We start from the raw sequence: 17,264 nt of genomic DNA on the forward strand, positions 1-17,264 counted from the left end.
GGCAGCAGTTGGCAAACATTCATATTTAAGGAAGTAGAGTTGTGGGGATATGGCACACAATACTTTCCAAAAATGTGGGTGCTTCCTCCAAATTCTGAAGAGATTCCCTTCAACTGATGATAGCAGGTACCCAGATAACAATGGCAGACATTTCTGTTCATACTGGATCAGTAAGAAAATAGGACATGAATTACCTTCTAGTCTGCACCTACACCAGTGTATATCTGCTTGAGTGCCTTTCTCTCTCAACACCGCAAGTCTACAGGTCTCCTAAGAGATCTGCTGTAGTCAGGACAGCAGGTAAGACACCCACTCAAATAACTGCAGCAGCTGCTGCCCCCCAGCAGCCCAGTGGACATGGTACCCCTCCCCTCCACACAAATCCTATCTCCCTTCTTGTCTGTACTTCCACCTGGGCAGATCTGCCTGTCTGCCCCTCTCAACACCCCACAGATTACAGGTCTCCCAGGTGATATGCTGTAGCCAGGGCCACAGAACTTCCAGGAGATGTGCTGCAACCCAGGGAGGCAAATGCCAGAGACACCCAGTCCAGCTAACTCCAGAGATAACCAGATGGTGAGAGGCAAGAACAAGATCATAACCTACAAAGCCAGCTGTACTTTAACAACATCAGAGACCAGCTCTCCCACCACAGCAAGCCCTGGATACCCAAACACACATGAAAAGCATGCTGATGACTTAAAGTACCATCTCAAGGAAATAAAAGAGACCTTTAAGGAGGATATAAATAACTCACTTAAGGAAATACAGGAAAACACAGTTAAAGAGATAAAAAGCCCTTAAAGAGAAAACAAAAAAACTCCCTCAAAGAAATACAGGAAAACACAATCAATCAGGGGAAGGAATTGAACAAAGGAGTCCAAGACCTAAACAATGTAAAGAAAAACAATAAAGAAATCAAAAATAGAGGCAACCCTGGAAATGGAAAACCTAGGAAAGAGGTCAGGAGCTACAGATACAAGCATCACCAAGAGAATATAAGAGATAGAAGAGAGAATATCAGGTGCAGAAGATACCATAGAAGATATTGACACAGCTGTCAAAGAAAATACAAAGAATAAAAAACACCCCAAACATCCCAAAACATCCAAGAAATCCAGAACACAACAAAGAGACCAAATCTAAGAATAATAAGAATAGGAGAATGTGAAGAATCCCAGCCCAAAGGGCCAGAAAACATCATTAACAAAGTCATAGAAGAAAACTTCCCCAACCTAAAGAAAGAGATGCCCATAAAAGTGAAAGAAGCCTACAGAATATTAAATAGATTGGACCAGAAAAGAAAATTCTCCCATCACGTAATAAACAAAACACCAAATGCACAGAAAAAGGAAAGAATATTAAAAGCTATACGGAGAAAAGGCCAAGTAACATATAGGCAAACCTATTAGAATTATACCAGACTTTTCAACAGAGATTCTAAAAGTCAAAAGATCCTGGAAAGATGTCATGTAGACCCTAAGAGAACACAAATATCACCAGTTCAGGATACTATATGCAACAAAACTCTCACTAATCATAGATGAAGAAACCAAAATATTACATGACAAAACAAATTTAAACAATATATATCTACTAATACAGCTCTACAGAGGATTCTAGAAGGAAAATTACAACACAAAGAGTGTATCTACACCAAAGAAAAAACAAGAAATTAGTCATCTCACAACAAACCCAAAAGAAAATAATCACACACACACACACACACACACACACACACACAATATCACCTCTAACAACAACTATAACAAAAACTAACAATAATCTGTCTATAATATCTCTCAACATCAATGGATTCAATTACCCAATAAAACCACATAAGTTAACAGACTGGATATGCGAGCAGGACCCAACATTTTGCTGCATAGAAGAAACACACCTCAATGACAAAGACAGACACTACCTCAGAGTAAAAGGCTGGAAAACTGTTTTCCAAGCAAATGGTCCCAAGAAACAAGCTGAAGTAGCAATTCTAATATTCAACAAAATAGACTTTCAATCAAAAGTTATCAAATGAGAAGAGAAAGGACACCTCATATTCATCAAAGGAAACATCCACCAAGATGAACTCTCAATTCTGAACATCTATGCCCCAAATGCAAGGGCACCCTCATTTGTAAAAGAAACTTTACTAAAGCTCAAAATATACATTGAACCTCACACAATAATAGTGGGAGACTTCAACACCCCACTCTCCTCCAATGGACAGGTCATTGAAACAGAAACTAAACAGATACACAGTGAAACTAATAAAAGTCATGAACCAAATGGATTTAACAGACATATACATAATTTTAAACCTTAAAACAAAAGAATATACCTTCTTCTCAGCACCTCACTGTTCCTTCTCCAAAATTAACCATATAATTGGCCACAAAACAAGCCTCAAAAGATACAAGAAGATTGAAATAATCCTATGAATCCTATCAGATTACCACAGACTAAGGCTAGAGTTCAATAACAATAAAAACAGCAGAAAGCCCACATACCCATGTAAACTGAACAACTCTCTACTCAATGATAACTTGGTAAGGGAAGAAATAAAGAAATTAAAGACTTTCTAGAATTCAATGAAAAATAAGACATAGCATATCCAAACTTATGGGACACAATGAAAGCAAAACTAAAGGAAAATTCATAGCACTAAGTGCCCACATAAAGAAACTGGAGAGATCCTACACTAGCAACTTAACAGCACAACTGAAAGCCCATCCAAGAAGCAAACGCATCCAAGAGGAGTAGACAGCAGAAAATAATCAAACTCAGGGCAGAAATCAACTAATTAGACACAGAGAAAACGATACAAAGAATCAACAAAACCAAAAGCTGATTCTTTGGGAAAATCTACAAAATAGATAAATGTTGGGAGCCGACACTTAGCCGAAAGTAGCTATGATCTTTACAGCCATCTTGAGCCATATACCCTGACAAGAGACTTGTTTTCAACAGCGGACAACAGCTGAGCACACTCTGATAAACATCTTGTTTTGCTGTTTAGTGCCACCAGCAGCTAGGCGCACGTGGTCTCCACACTGCTAGCTAGGTGCATGACGTAGTGCCTTCAGCTGTGCTTGTCCACGAGGGCAAGGCACGTGGTAAAAGGTATAAATACCCAGGATTTCCTTTCCATAAACAAGATTTGATCAGACTCTGTCTTGTCTCCATTTTTTGCATCTCTTGCCCCTCCATCCCCACTCTCTCTCTTGCTAGACCCAGACCTGCGGACTGGAGCAGCAGAATGAGCCATTACAAAGTAGCAGAACGGGCTGTTACAGATAAACACTTACCCAAACTAACCAAAGGACACAGACTATATCCAAATTAACAAAATCAGAAATGAAAAGGGAAACAACAGAAACTGAGGAAATTAAAAAAAAAACATCAGATCTTACTACAAAAGCCTTTATTTAACAAAACTGGAAAATCTAGATAAAATGGATGATTTTCTAGACAAATACCATGTACCTAAGTTAAATCAAGATCAGGTAAACTATCTAAACAGTCCCATAACCCTTATGGAAATAGAAATAGTCATCAAAAGCCTCCTAACCAAAAAAAGAGCCCAGGGCCAGATGTTTTAGTATAGAATTCTACCAGATCTTCAAAGAAGAGGTAATCACAACAATCCTCAAACTATTTCATACAATAGAAACAGAAGGAACACTGCCTAATTCATTCTATGAAGCCACAGTTATGTGGTACCTAAACCACACAAAGACCCAACAAAGAAAGAGAACTTCAGACCAATTTCAACTATGAATATTGATGTAAAAATACTCAATAAAATTCTTGCAAACTGAATCCAAGAACACATGAGAAGCATCATTCACCATGATCAAGCAGACTTCATCCCAGGGATGCAAGGTTGGTTCAATATAAAAAATCCATTAACATAATCCACTACATGAACAAACTCAAAGAGAAAAATCACATGATTATCTCATCAGTTGCTAAAAAAACATTTGACAAAATACAACACCCCTTCATATTAATAGTATTGGAGCGATCAAGAATTCAAGGCCCTCACCTAAACATAATAAAAGCAATATACAGCAAACCATCAGTCAATAGGAAATTAAATGGACATTTAAAGCAATTCCACAAAAATCTGGAACAAGACAGATCAATTTCAACTATGAATATTGATGTAAAAATACTCAATAAAATTCTTGCAAACTGAATCCAAGAACACATGAGAAGCATCATTCACCATGATCAAGCAGACTTCATCCCAGGGATGCAAGGTTGGTTCAATATACTGCCATTCTCTCCATATCTGTTCAAAATAGTACTCGAGGTCTAGCTAGAGCAATAAGACAACAAAAGGAGATCAAAGGGATATGAAGCAGAAAGGAAGAAATCAAGGTATCACTATTTGTGGATGATAAGACAATATACATAAGCGACTCCCCTGAAAAGAATCTACCAGAGAACTTCTTTAGCTGATAAACAACTTCACCAAAGTGGCTCAATATAAAATTAACTCAAACAAATCAGTTATCTTTCCTTCATACAAATGATAAACAGGCTGAGAAAGAAATTAGAAAAACAGTGCCCTTCACAATTATCACAAATATTAATATATAGTATAAAATATCTTGGTGTGACTCTTGCCAAGCAAGTGAAAGATCTATATGGCAAGAACTTCAAATCCCTGAAAAAAGAAATCAAAGAAGATATCAGAAAATGGAAGGATCTCTCATGCTCAAGGATTGCTAAGATTAACATAGCAAAAATAGGTATCCTACCAAAAGCAATCTACAGATTCAATGCCATATCCATCAAGATTCCAACACAGTTCTTCACAGACATGGAAAGAACAATTCTCAATTTCATATGGTAAAAGAAAAAACCCAGAATGGCAAAAACAATACTTAACAATAAAAGAACTTCTGGGGGAATCACCACCGCCTGATCTCAATCTGTACTGCTGAGCAATAGTGATTAAAACCACATGATATTGGTACAGAGACAGACAAAGTGATCAATGGGATAGAACTGAAGACCCAGAAATAAGCCCACACACTTATGGACATACAATGGAACAAAGAAAACATCTTCAATAAATGGTGCGGGTCTAACTGGTGGTCTGTATGTAGCAAAATGAAAATAGATCCATATTTATCACCTTGCACAAAGCTCAAGTCCAAAGTGGATCAAGGATCTCAACATAAAACTAGATACACTGAATCAATAGAAGAGAAATTGGGAAAGAGTCCTGAACTCATTAAATTTCCTAAACAGAACTTCAGTGGCTCAGACTTCAAGATCAACAATTGATAAATGGGACTTCATGAAACTGAAAAGCTTCTTAAGGCAAAAGACACAGTCAATAGGATAAATCGACAGTCCACATAATAGGAAAAAAAAATCTTCACTAACCCCACATCTGATAGAGGGCTAATATCCAAAATATATGAAGAACTCAAGAAGCTAACCTCCAAAAAAACAAATAACCCAATTAAAAATGGGGTACAGAGCTAAACAGAGAATTCACAACAGAGGAATTTCAAATGGCCAAGAAACATTTAAAGAAATGCTCAAAGTCCTTGTGATCAGGGAAATGCAAATCTGAGATTCCACCTTACACCAATCAGAATGGCTAAGATCAAAAACTTAAGTGACAGCAGATGCTGGTGAGGATGTGGAGAAAGAGGGACACTCCTCCATTCCTGGTGGGGTTGCAAACTTGTACAACCACTGTGAAAATCAACCTAGCAGTTCCTCAGAAAACTGAACATAGTACTACTACCTGAGGACCCAGCTATATTATTCTCGGGCATATACCCAGAATACTCCAATACACCACAAGATATAGTGCTCCATGATGTTCATAGTAGCCTTATTTGTGATAGTCCGAAGCTGGAAACCACCCAGATGTCCCACAGAATGGATACAGAAAATGTGGTACATTTACACAATCGAGTACTTACTCTTCAGCTATTAAAAACAAAGACATCATGAATTTTGCAGGCAAAGAATGGAACCAGAAAATATCATCCTGAGTAAGGTTACCCAGACCCCAAAGGACATCCATGGCATGTAATCAATAATAAGTGGATATTAGCCAAAAAGTACCAAATACCTAGGATACAACACACAGAATTTAAGAAGTTTGACAAGCAGGAAGGCCAAGTGAGGATGTTTCAATCTCACTTAGAAGGGAAAAAAATAATTATGGGAGGCAAACAGAGGGTGATTTGGGCTAGAGAGGGGAGGGAAAGGGGAAAGGGGGGGACAGGATCTGGTAAGGAATGGGGCAGGAGAGAAGCTCAGAGGGCAAGCAGAAAGGATGGAAATACGAAGCCTCGGAAAGTGGGAGTTAGGGAGACCGTCTAGAAAGTAGTAGAGACCTGGGAGGTTAGAGGCTCTTAGGACTTAATGGGAGTGACCTTAGATGAAATGCCCAACAGTGGGGAGAGAAAAAGAGTCCACCTCCAGGAGACAGACACAGCCTCAAAAGGAGGGACAGGGTTATCATCCCACAGTCAAAATTTCTGTCTCAGAAATGTTCCTGTCTTAAAGAACTGCAGGGACAAAAATGGAGAAGAGACTGAGGGAAAGGTGGTCCAGTGACCAGCCCAACTGGGGATCCATGAGGAGACACCAAGGCCTGACATTATTACTAATGCTATGTTGTGCTTACAGACAAGAGCCTAGCATGGCTGTCCTCTGAGAGGCCCAACCAGCAGCTGACTGAGACAGATGCAGATACTTATAACCAACCACTGGACTGAAGTCAGGGACCCCTATGGTTGAATTAGGGAAAGGATTGAAGAAGCAGAAGAGGAGGGCAACCTTATAGGAAGACTAACTCAACTAACATGGCTCCCTGGGAGCTCCCAGACACTGAGCCACCAACCAGGCAGCATACACAAGCTGGTCCAAGGCACTCCACACATACATAGCAGAGCTGCCTGGTCTGGCCTCAGTGGGAGAAGATGTGTCAAATCCTCAAGAGACTTGAAGCCCCAGGGAGGAGGAGGCCTGGTGGGAGCAGGGAGAATTCTCTCGGGAACAGGGAGGAGGAGAAATAGGATGAGGAACTGTGGGACAGGAGCCCAGAATGGGGGGCAATGGGTGGATTGTAAATAAATTTTTAAAAAATCTTTAAAAGAAAAGAAAATAAGTCCTGAATTAAAGAACATGCAATGCAGAACACTGTGGGTGCTTCTCATTAAATGGCCCAAGCATTTCCTCCTACAGAAGATGGAAGGCTTATCGTTCAGTTGTGCAAAAGCTCAATACAGAATTGTATTTGCACATAGATGATATCCCATGACCCCAGTACACATGCACTATTTCAAACTAACATTTATTCTGTTTCTATGTTCATCACCATTGGTTATCTTTTAGTTTAGTTAAAGTATATAAGGAATAGAAATAAAATGGAACATCAAAAATCCAATACAGCTCTTTACATATTAATTTGAACATAATGAAAGCCACTAAGCCACTTGCACTGTTAAGGGAAAATGCTGAAGAGAAGTATATGATTTTGTTTGCAAGAAGAATAACTCCCTAAGTAAAAAAAACCACAACCAGCCCCATTAGGGTTCCAGGCATTCTAATGAGAATATGAATAGTCAACGATATAAAAGAAAAACGCTTTAAAAATACCAAAAATCAAATCATAGAGGAAACCCAGTACACCTGTGTGCCAGGTTGAGCCTACAATCAGTGGGTCTTACTCTTTGCTATGCGCATCGCATCTTTTCAGATGATTAGGTATAAAACAACTACTGGCATGTGGAATTAATTCTTTCCTTAATATTATGATTTACCAAAACTCGAGTCCCAGCATGGAACAGAAGGAATCACAATGCCTTCGTCATCTGCCCTCCAGAATTTATTACTTCATTTACATCTAATTTTCCCAGCCTGCTAAGTAACTGAAGAATTAGTTGACACTAATTTTTGAAACGAATCTAGTAAAATGGTTTCTACTTGTATTCTTACTAAAGGTATTGTTTCCAGCGTTTACAGATGCCAGCCGATAATACCATGTTCTACCAATGCGACAGACACAACTCCAACTGAAAAAAAACTGTTTAGAATCTTCTACTACTCTCCTCTCAGAGAAAAGTTTGCTTGCTGTGATGGCTATTCTTGGTTGTCAATTTGACTATATCTGGAATTAACTAAAGCCTAAAAATGGAGAACACACCTGTGAGAGATTTTTCCTTAATTCAAAGTAGGAAGATCCACTTTTAATCCAGACTCTTGAGGTATGGATCTTGACCTGGGAAGACGCACCTTTAACCTGGGTCTTGAAGTAGGGATATAAGCAAGACAACCTTTAACTCAGTTTGTTTGAGTTGAGAAAACCCACCTCTAATCAGGGCCACACCTTCTGCTGGAAACCTATATAAGGACATGGGAGAAGGAAGCTTTGCCCTTTGCCTGTTTTAGAGCCTACTTCCTCGGGATTGCAGTGTATAATGAAAACCTGCTGAGACACCAAGTATCATGGACTGCACAGCTATTGGACTCTTGGACTCTGTTCATAGCCAGCTTCTGTTGGATTAGCCTGGCATCACCTTGTAAATCATTCTAGTAAATTCCTATTCTCTCTCTCTCCTCTCTCTCTCTCTCTCTCTCTCTCTCTCTCTCTCTCTCTCTCTCTCTCTCCTCTTACATTCACTATATGTGTGTGTGTGTGTTTGTGTATATATATATATCATATATATGTACATACATGTATAGGATATATATGTCTATATATTCTATTAAGTTGTGTTACAATGTGAGTGTGTGAGTGTGTGTGTGTGTGTGTGTGTGTGTGTTACTCTGACTAATCATTTGCCCTTCATGTTTGTTGACCTTAGGGTATATGTAAGAAAGGGGAGCTAGGGATTCTTTAAGAGACAACCTGTACTTACTAAAAGAGCAATTTTCTAAGGACCTTGTGAGTGAACTGACTGACAGTTGTAGCAAATGTGACAGGATTCTGTGAACCATTACTTATAACAAGTAGTGTTTCTTTTAACTTACCAATTAATGGAAGCTAAGAAAGAAGAACCTAATATTATTAAATAGAGGACATTGCAGACATAGTATATAATCATACTCAAATGCTGATAGAACTCTCCCAAGTTTCTGAGATCCTGGGACTCACGTTACACTCTTCCTTATTAGGAGTAGTTAGAATCTTTAGGAAACACTCAAATATCCACATCAAGGCCATATGTGTCTTTTGAATCCAACACTTAGGGATAACCTATTTGTAATTGTTTAAAACTCTCCTGAAGTCATTTTAATAGACAGTCTAATTGAAAAGCAAACAAGCATCCCCTTCAGCTTTGTTACTCACCCATACAGCTCAGTTTCCTTGTCATCTGAGGGTATGGCCAGATGAAGAAATGAGGTACATTTGCTTCCTAAGAATGCTAACTTCCCCAGCTAGGGGCAGAACAGGAGCCAGAAAATACCAAATGCAAGTTGATTCTATCAAATAAAATTCTGGAGCAAAACTGAAGAGTTGAAATGAGTTTCAGCTCTTACCTAAGGGCTTGCTTCTGCCAGACAATACACCAGGATGCTCCGACCCTCCCGCACACCTCCACACACTCACACCTCTACTTCTTCGGAGCCTTCATGGACTCATCTTGGGCATGTTTGTGGCTCAGTTGTGATGATTATCAGCCTCAGTTCCCTTTCATACACAGAATCTAGAATGTTTGAACATTCGGTTAGCATTGCAGCTGGGCAAGGCCCTTGGATAGCATCCTTTGTAAACTGGCCTTCACATGGGGACCCTGACCTTCCTGTTTTCCTTTTCCTCCTCATTTTCCTCCCCTTCCTCTCCTTCCTCTTTTTGCTATAGCCTTGCTTCTAAATATGAGTCACTTTGATAATTTTCAACAGCAACACGATTTCCATTTATTGTAAAATATAAATACTTTTATTTTCTTTACAATGGAGCCTGTTTTCCGGTCTCATTTTGCTTCCCTATGTTAAAAATCCTTGTTGAAAAAAAGATTTTGAAAAATATGAGCTTTGTTTTGAACAAATTCAGAGTTTTCTCAAATATTTCCTAGGAGTGCATGGAAAAGGAGAGGGCTATATCTTCTTCCACTTCTTTAAACCATCAAAATATACAGAGAAACTTTGACAAGTTATCTCAAAAAATTTTTTTTCAGAATGCTTGAGCTTCTAACGGGTCAAACGTCTTCTAAGGGGTCAAATGTCCCTACTATGTCACTGTTAATACAAATACTCTTTGGGCATTTTGGAAGTAAAGTTATGTCATCTGTATCTTGTTCTTCTCTCTGTGTTTGCAAGGTGTAAGCAGACCATACCACCACTGAGGTGGTCCAACATACACAGCACAGTGGGCCCCAGTGATATGGTGCCTGCCACCATGTTTGGATCCTCACTGTTTCGGGAAAAATTGACACATACTCCTCCAGTGGGATCAGGAGGACTGGAGCCCAAGGCTAACTCCTGACACAGATGAACTAACAGAGCCTAGCATTTCCTTATTGATATAGATGATAGCCTGTAAAGGGAAGACTTGTTGTTCACTTGAGACAAACATATTGTGAGTGTTGTGAGGGTTGGCCTTCACTTATCTATGTGTTTTCTGCTACATAGGAAGGATTGATACATTTCTCATTTTGTATTATTAAAAATTTCATATGGAACTTACTCTTTTGTAAAAATATAAGGGTAACTTTTCTAGGAATTCTTTTTTTTCCTACTTAATTGAAAATTTCCTCTGCCTTGAGTTACCAATTTGTAAATGTATTTGGGTGCTTCTGTATTTTCTAGTCTGTTCCATGTATTTGTCTGTCTATGAAGAAGCAATTAACTTGTGTATAGAAATGGCATATTCTAGAACCATCAGAAGCAAGTGTGTGCTCAATCAAGTGTATTGTATATAACTTTTCATCAAAGAACTAAAAGGAGGCTACTGTAAAATCTGTCAGCATAGAAAAGGTTTGAGTTAAGGAAATAAAACTCCTCAGTGGAGAACGAGAGTGAAAGTTAAGAGAAGGCAGAGATTGTCAGTGTACACAGTCCGAGCCCAGCCTTGGCTCCATCTCTCCCCACAACCAATGCCTGAGGGCAGCACCTGCTGGTGGTTTGAACCCTCAGGGCTCTCCTGTGAAAATTCAACCAAAACACAGGAATGGAGAACAAGTCCTAGTTGCAATCACCAGTTTCCTGAAGCTTTGAGAGATATTGGTGACAAGGTGGTGGGAGCTTGGTAGATGGAAAAGGAGACATGAATTCTTTACCATTGGATGTTACAGAATTTGAGGCCGCTCCGGGTCTTGTCAGCAAATCTTGATGAAGAGAGTTGATGGATCCAGTACTCTGTGAGTAACCCTTCAGGAGCAAACAGACTAACTGGTTAAAAGGCCTGTGAGAAAAATAGAAACAGCCTAAGCAGCAAAAGGGTACCCTTGAGTAACATACTGTGAAATAAAGAGAAAAACCTAACACTCACAGCCTCCTGCTGCTTCACAGCGCACACTGCCTCCCAGAAGTACCTCAGTAAAGAACACCAGGACACACTCAGTGAGGTGGCTCTGTGATTAAGGTATTCCCACCAAGCTCACAGAGATCTACATCGTAGGAGAGAATTGAACCCAATAAGTTGTCCTCTGACAACACAGGTGCTCTGGTGCAAGTACACACACAAGAAATAAATTAAAATGTGGTTTTAAGTTATTTTAAATGTACAATTCTGCTGTAAATAGCCCCTGCTGGTGGCTACAATAGTAGAAGGGAGAAATTAAAGTACTATATCAGGGAAAGGAGAGAGCTCTCACCAGCTGAAAGCCAGCACAATCAGCAACATTGTCTTTGAAAGTTTCCTACATGGGAACAATGTTGTTCTTATATAGAGATATTTTTAAGTTAATAATGTTAAAATAGCAATAAACGATACAAAGGCCCAAGTGTGTGTGACATTTTTTCCTTTATCTGATTTTTTAAAGAATCTCATAAGACTTCTGCTTACAATAAAAACACCATTTGCCATGAACTCAGCAATCTAGGATAATATTTTCCTGCATTCTTTTATATTTATTCATTATCTCTTTAAGGGCCTCTCTTTGATTGTATTTTGCTGGATCTCTTCAAGACATTTATTCATTTCCTCTTTAAAGGTCTTTATCATCTTCATAAGATTAGATTAAGGTCATTTTCTTGCAACTAAAGTGTGTTTGGATATACACCTTACTGTGTGAAACTACTGCTTTGAGAGACCTCACACCAGCATAGGAACCTGAGAACGCTCCAGGCAAGATGACCTCTTCCTTGCCGCAGAGTAACCTACTCCCCTTTCTGCCAACCTTATTCTCTGAAGAACTCCCAACATTCCAGCTCACTGGACTCCTGAAACCTGTGTTCTCATCCTCCTCCATCTCCATCCCATTCTGATGTCACTCCAGGTGACGTCATGCCATCTCTGCTCCTAAGAGCAACACTCTGCCAGATACAACTTCCACCTCCATCGTGGAATCACTCTGTGGAGTCACCTCTGAGCATCTGTTAAGAAGGTAGCTGATCAAAGCTTGTCAGTCCCAAGCCTGGTAACAGGAACCAGAGAGGACACACAGCCGATGACAGTTCCATAAAGAACTGGCCTTGGAGCCGGGCAGTGGTGGCGCATGCCTTTAATCCCAGTACTTGGGAGGCAGAGGCAGGCGGATTTCTGAGTTCGAGGCCAGCCTGGTCTACACAGTGAGTTCCAGGACAGCCAGAGCTACACAGAGAAACCCTGTCTAGAAAAACCAAGGCAGCAAGAGGGAATGGGAAAGGGCCATGGGAAGGAGGAGGCCTATTGGTATGACTGCTCCTCCTTCTGGCTATAACACCATCATCAGTCAGACAAGGGCTGGTCCCTGGCTTCTTGTAAAGGTTCAGGATGAGCAGGCATCAGAGTGTATGGAGTTGGAACCTGGCTAGCTGGAAAAAAAGACACTAAAGCATAAAATCTTTCCTATGTATTCTACTCTTGACAAGTTAATAAGAGAAAGGAGGCAGGCAGCAAGAGGGAATGGGCCAGGATGAATCCACTTGTAGGAAGCCACAGTAAGGCTGTCAAGCTGTCCTGAACTCTCCACCTTGGACAATGATATGGGAGAGAAACAAACTCTTTAGCTCTGAAGCACATCTCCATCTTCTTGTAGCATGATACATCTGTGCACTGCCTGGAATCCACAGCAGAATGTGATCCTGTTCTCCTTCTGGCAGTCTGGACCAGATCTACCCTGTGTTCCAAGTATCTCTACCCTTGAGTCTTAGTTCAGTGGGTCACTACTATTCTGGTTGCAAGATATAGATACTTGATACTTGAGTAAATCTGTGAAACCAACACAGACCACATAAGAATCCTCATGAGTTCCATCCCTGTTTCACCCCAGTACAATTACTTTGTGCCTAAAACAAAGGAACCTGTGTATACTGGCTGAGAGGCACTTCTACTTCTTGTCCTCCCAGGGAAATGCTTTCCAGCCCAACTTCCATCAAGCTGCAAAGCCTGTAGCTGCTCCAGCCACCCAATGCTCTGTCCTCCTTTCCTTTCTTCTACCCTACTCACTTCTGTATGCTTCACATTCAATGTCACTGTAGACCTGAGTGCATTCAGAAAATTCTGGAGCTTGGTGAAGTGCACCTGGGTTCTGGGGTGGAGTTTTTGAGGAAGGTTCACTGATGAGGGAATGCCCACACTGGAGGTGCAAAGCACTATCCCATTGGTCTGGACAGAATCACAGAAGAAAGTCAGCTAAGTTCCCTGATTCTCTTCTGTTTCCTGACTCTGTGGTGTGTGATCTGCTCAACAGCTCCTAGTCCTCTCCCTCCCTGCTCTCCAGCCTCCACACACTACTGAAATTAAACCAGAAACCTCTGTCATAGACACCTGGTCAATTGGAACTCAAAGCACACGACATTGGCCATGAGGACCATAGCAAATGGTGAGTGGCCTCAACTTTCTCTTTTCCTGCACCTCTTTCAGGCCTCTGCCAAACAAATGACCTTTTGCCTCTTTCTGTCTAAGATAATCTGTGTCCCTGTAGCCTCTCACCAAACCAGTGTAGTCTGCCTGGATATTCTGCTGTGGCCTGTCAACACATGCTGAATGAACATCATAACCACAATTTAGGGGATGAAACAAACGCTAAAAATTTATTAAAACCAATACTTAAAAACATGAAACATTGAAAAAAAATCACAGGAGTAAAAAGGCTATTTCTCAGGGGAACTTCAGAGCTGGTACAAGTCAGGAAGAGCTGCTACATTGAAGTCAGGAAATTAATTCGGATGGGACATCAGACTGGTGCTGTCTGACCACATAGACCACCGTTAGTGATAGGGGGTGACAGGGTCATTCTCTAAGGAGATAGACCCACTGTACCAAGGGCTAGATGTGTGAAAGACCACTGTATGTGCTGCCATGATGAGACAGAGGTTGCACAGCTGCTACCAGGTGCACTGGCTGGACTGCTGATATCACAACTGATTCCAATAGCAGAACATTCTGGTGGATTTGGGGCTCCCTGTCACTGGTGCCCAATCAGGTTCCAGCCACAGTTTCAGTGATGGAACCCACTCATCAATCTCTGAATCTCCAGATATGTGGCTCCCAAGATCTAAGGATGAAGACAAATCTGCAGCCAGTGCAGGCTTGTGCAGAAGGGGAAGTGGTGTTCGGGGTGCAAGAGTCAAGGTCCCTAAGATGAGACCTTCTGTCAGCCTTTCTAATAACAGAGGAGATCATGTCTGCTGGGAATCTCGACAGTGTCTTACAAAACATCATGTGCCCAGCCCAGGGTCAAGTGACACCTGCAAACAGGAGCCTCTGAAGACATCCCCAGCACATCAGGTACTGAACCTCACTCACAAGGTTACAAACTCATACCTGAGTCGTCTTCATCCTCTATCTCTGATTCATTGGACTCTTGCTGCAATTCCATGAGAAGATTATGAACCTGCAGATTCAAATCTGAGTAAGACATGTTCACAATCAAGTAGGCCTTCAGTTTTCTCAGAATGGACAGGTCTGAGGTCTGACAAAACTCCTCAGGATATTTGTCTATCCATGTGTCCAGGAAATAACAGAGGATACTGGGAAGAAGGGATGGACAACACAGTCAGTGGCCAGGCCTTTCCTTCTTCAACCTTCACATGGCTTCTGTCTACATGGAGGAGTAAAAGAAAGAGATCCAGACCTATGCAGAGAAGTACTGTGAGCAGGGCTGTGAGGTCCTAGTGAGCAGGGAGCCTCACACATCTCACTGCCAGCATCTAGTGGAGAACAGCTGAGCAAGCCTCCTGGCATGGCCTGGTGTATGGACAGAGACTCACAGCAGCACTTAGGCCCCAGACTCCCCCATCTCAACCCCCTGCAACAACCATGCCCATGCAATTCTCATCCTGCAGGTACTGCTTGGACAATAGTTTATGGTACTAGAATCCAGGAGAAGAATGAGAGCAAAGCATTGGCTGTTCCTTACCTTAAGAACACAAATGACCCCACACTGGAGACCCAAATCCATCCTCTTGTCATTACCTTAAGAACACAAATGAGCCCACACTGGAGACCCAAATCCATCCTCTTGTCATAAAGCCCACTTACCTCTTTACTAGTTCATCCTCTATGCAATCCGAGTGGAAGTCTGCATACCTAAAGAGGGCAGAACAGATGTCACCTGTAAAATCGCAGGCCCCCACCTAAAAGACATCTAGGGAGCAGGTGGCTACCCGGACAAGAGTCAAAATACAGAACCTGGAAGTTCTGTCTGCTCTCAGGATTGTTAGTTCACTGCATAGAGTAGGGGCATCAAAGATGTTTGTGCAATGGGTGAGCACGAACATCTCTATTCAGACATCTCTGTGATCACAGGTCTTTCAGAAGGCCCTCCATAGGTCTCTACTCACCACCCATCTATATTGGGTACTTCAATAGGAACTCTGGAATGTTCTCTACAAATGGGAGAAGTGCTTCCATCTAGGCCTTAGAAATGTTGGGCAAAAGAAAGAACATTTCTTTAAGATTCAGAGGAGAGCTACATTCATTAGGGTCTCAATTTGGATAGCACTTCCCTTGGGCCAAGCCTGAGAGAAGCACTCTTAACTCCATACTTCTGGGTACAAGAAGTAGAGACAGTGTTTTCAGGAACCAAGAAGAGAATCTCAGACCTATGGCCTTGGAAGTGGCACTCACCATTTCAACAGGAGATCCAGCACATGCTGTGTGGTAGTGAAACTTCGGTATACATCCAGAAAGGCCGGGGCAAAGAAGGGGTCTCCACCCCACAGGAACGGTACCAGGTGGTTTACCAGCTTAACCACCATGTCTGAAGTGATGCAGACCTCTCTAGAGGGCTCCTTTATATCCTTTGGGGAACACTATGTTCTCCCTGAGGAGACAACACCATAGATGGTTCAAAAAAACACAAGTCTGCAACATTCTCAGTGGTTATTTTCACTACAATTCTCCCTCAGTCATTACAGTGTCAAACACACAGAGCAAAACTAGGGGAAAGTCTGAGAGTTCTGAGAGGGTACCTTGCCTGCTTGGTTCTGACCATGGCTGTACTGAGTCAATCTGTTTCCTTCTGGGCAAATGGCCAGAGGCAGTGGAGGCAAGAAAATATCATGAATTTCCAGGTCCCTCCATGGTCATCACTCTTGTCTTTCTTGAGACCTGAGCCTCGAGTAGTCCAAAGACCACAAGAGAACATCCTGCTCTCTCTAAGTTCTTGGACAAATGAGCCTCCCGGGCTCACTCTAAACAGTTGGCTGTCTGGTTATCAGGGTTCTGCATTGTGGGTCACTTTCTGAGGATGTCTCCTTACTGTCTCCCTTCACACATGGTTTTCCCTAAATGCTCCTAGGTACCCTCATACTTCCCATGTACACAAGTAGACACAGATACATGGGTGTGTTCCATTCCACTGCTCCAAGGGATGTCTGGATACAGGCAACACCTGCTGCATATAGGCAGCACCTCAGCTTTGTACTCTGAGTCCCTACAATGACATCTCTATCCCTACTCCTAAAGTCAGCCCTGCTCACCAAGGCCCAGCTTAAACCCTAGCCATAGTGCTTGTGCCACCTCCCAGCCCCACAGTGTCAGAGTTCTTGCATGGCAATTGTCTTTCTCATGACCAGTTACCAGCTTTGTGACCATTTTAGAATTCAAGGCCAGAGTTGTAGCTCTCTTTAAACTTCTGGCTCAACCACATCAACCAGCTTAAAAGGTGAAAGCTAACCCCCAACTGTAT

At 41.5% G+C, this 17,264-nt stretch overlaps 1 protein-coding gene across 1 annotated transcript in view; it reads right to left on the reverse strand.

The window, feature by feature from the left end:
* The window catches only part of LOC114618089, a 47,381-nt gene extending 31,049 nt beyond the window's left edge, over window positions 1-16,332 (reverse strand). The window contains exons 1-6 of the mRNA XM_028763699.1: window positions 16,202-16,332; window positions 15,614-15,661; window positions 14,897-15,102; window positions 13,577-13,735; window positions 11,265-11,355; window positions 9,526-9,614 (exon numbers count right to left, since the gene is read on the reverse strand). Of these exons, the coding sequence (XP_028619532.1) occupies window positions 9,526-9,614; window positions 11,265-11,355; window positions 13,577-13,735; window positions 14,897-15,102; window positions 15,614-15,661; window positions 16,202-16,332 (724 nt within the window). The remainder of the gene's footprint in view (window positions 1-9,525; window positions 9,615-11,264; window positions 11,356-13,576; window positions 13,736-14,896; window positions 15,103-15,613; window positions 15,662-16,201) is intronic.
* Between the last annotated feature and the right edge of the window lie 932 nt (window positions 16,333-17,264).

This window comes from Grammomys surdaster, unplaced genomic scaffold, assembly GCF_004785775.1.
Source record: "Grammomys surdaster isolate TR1022 unplaced genomic scaffold, NIH_TR_1.0 140, whole genome shotgun sequence".
NCBI lineage: Eukaryota > Metazoa > Chordata > Mammalia > Rodentia > Muridae > Grammomys > Grammomys surdaster.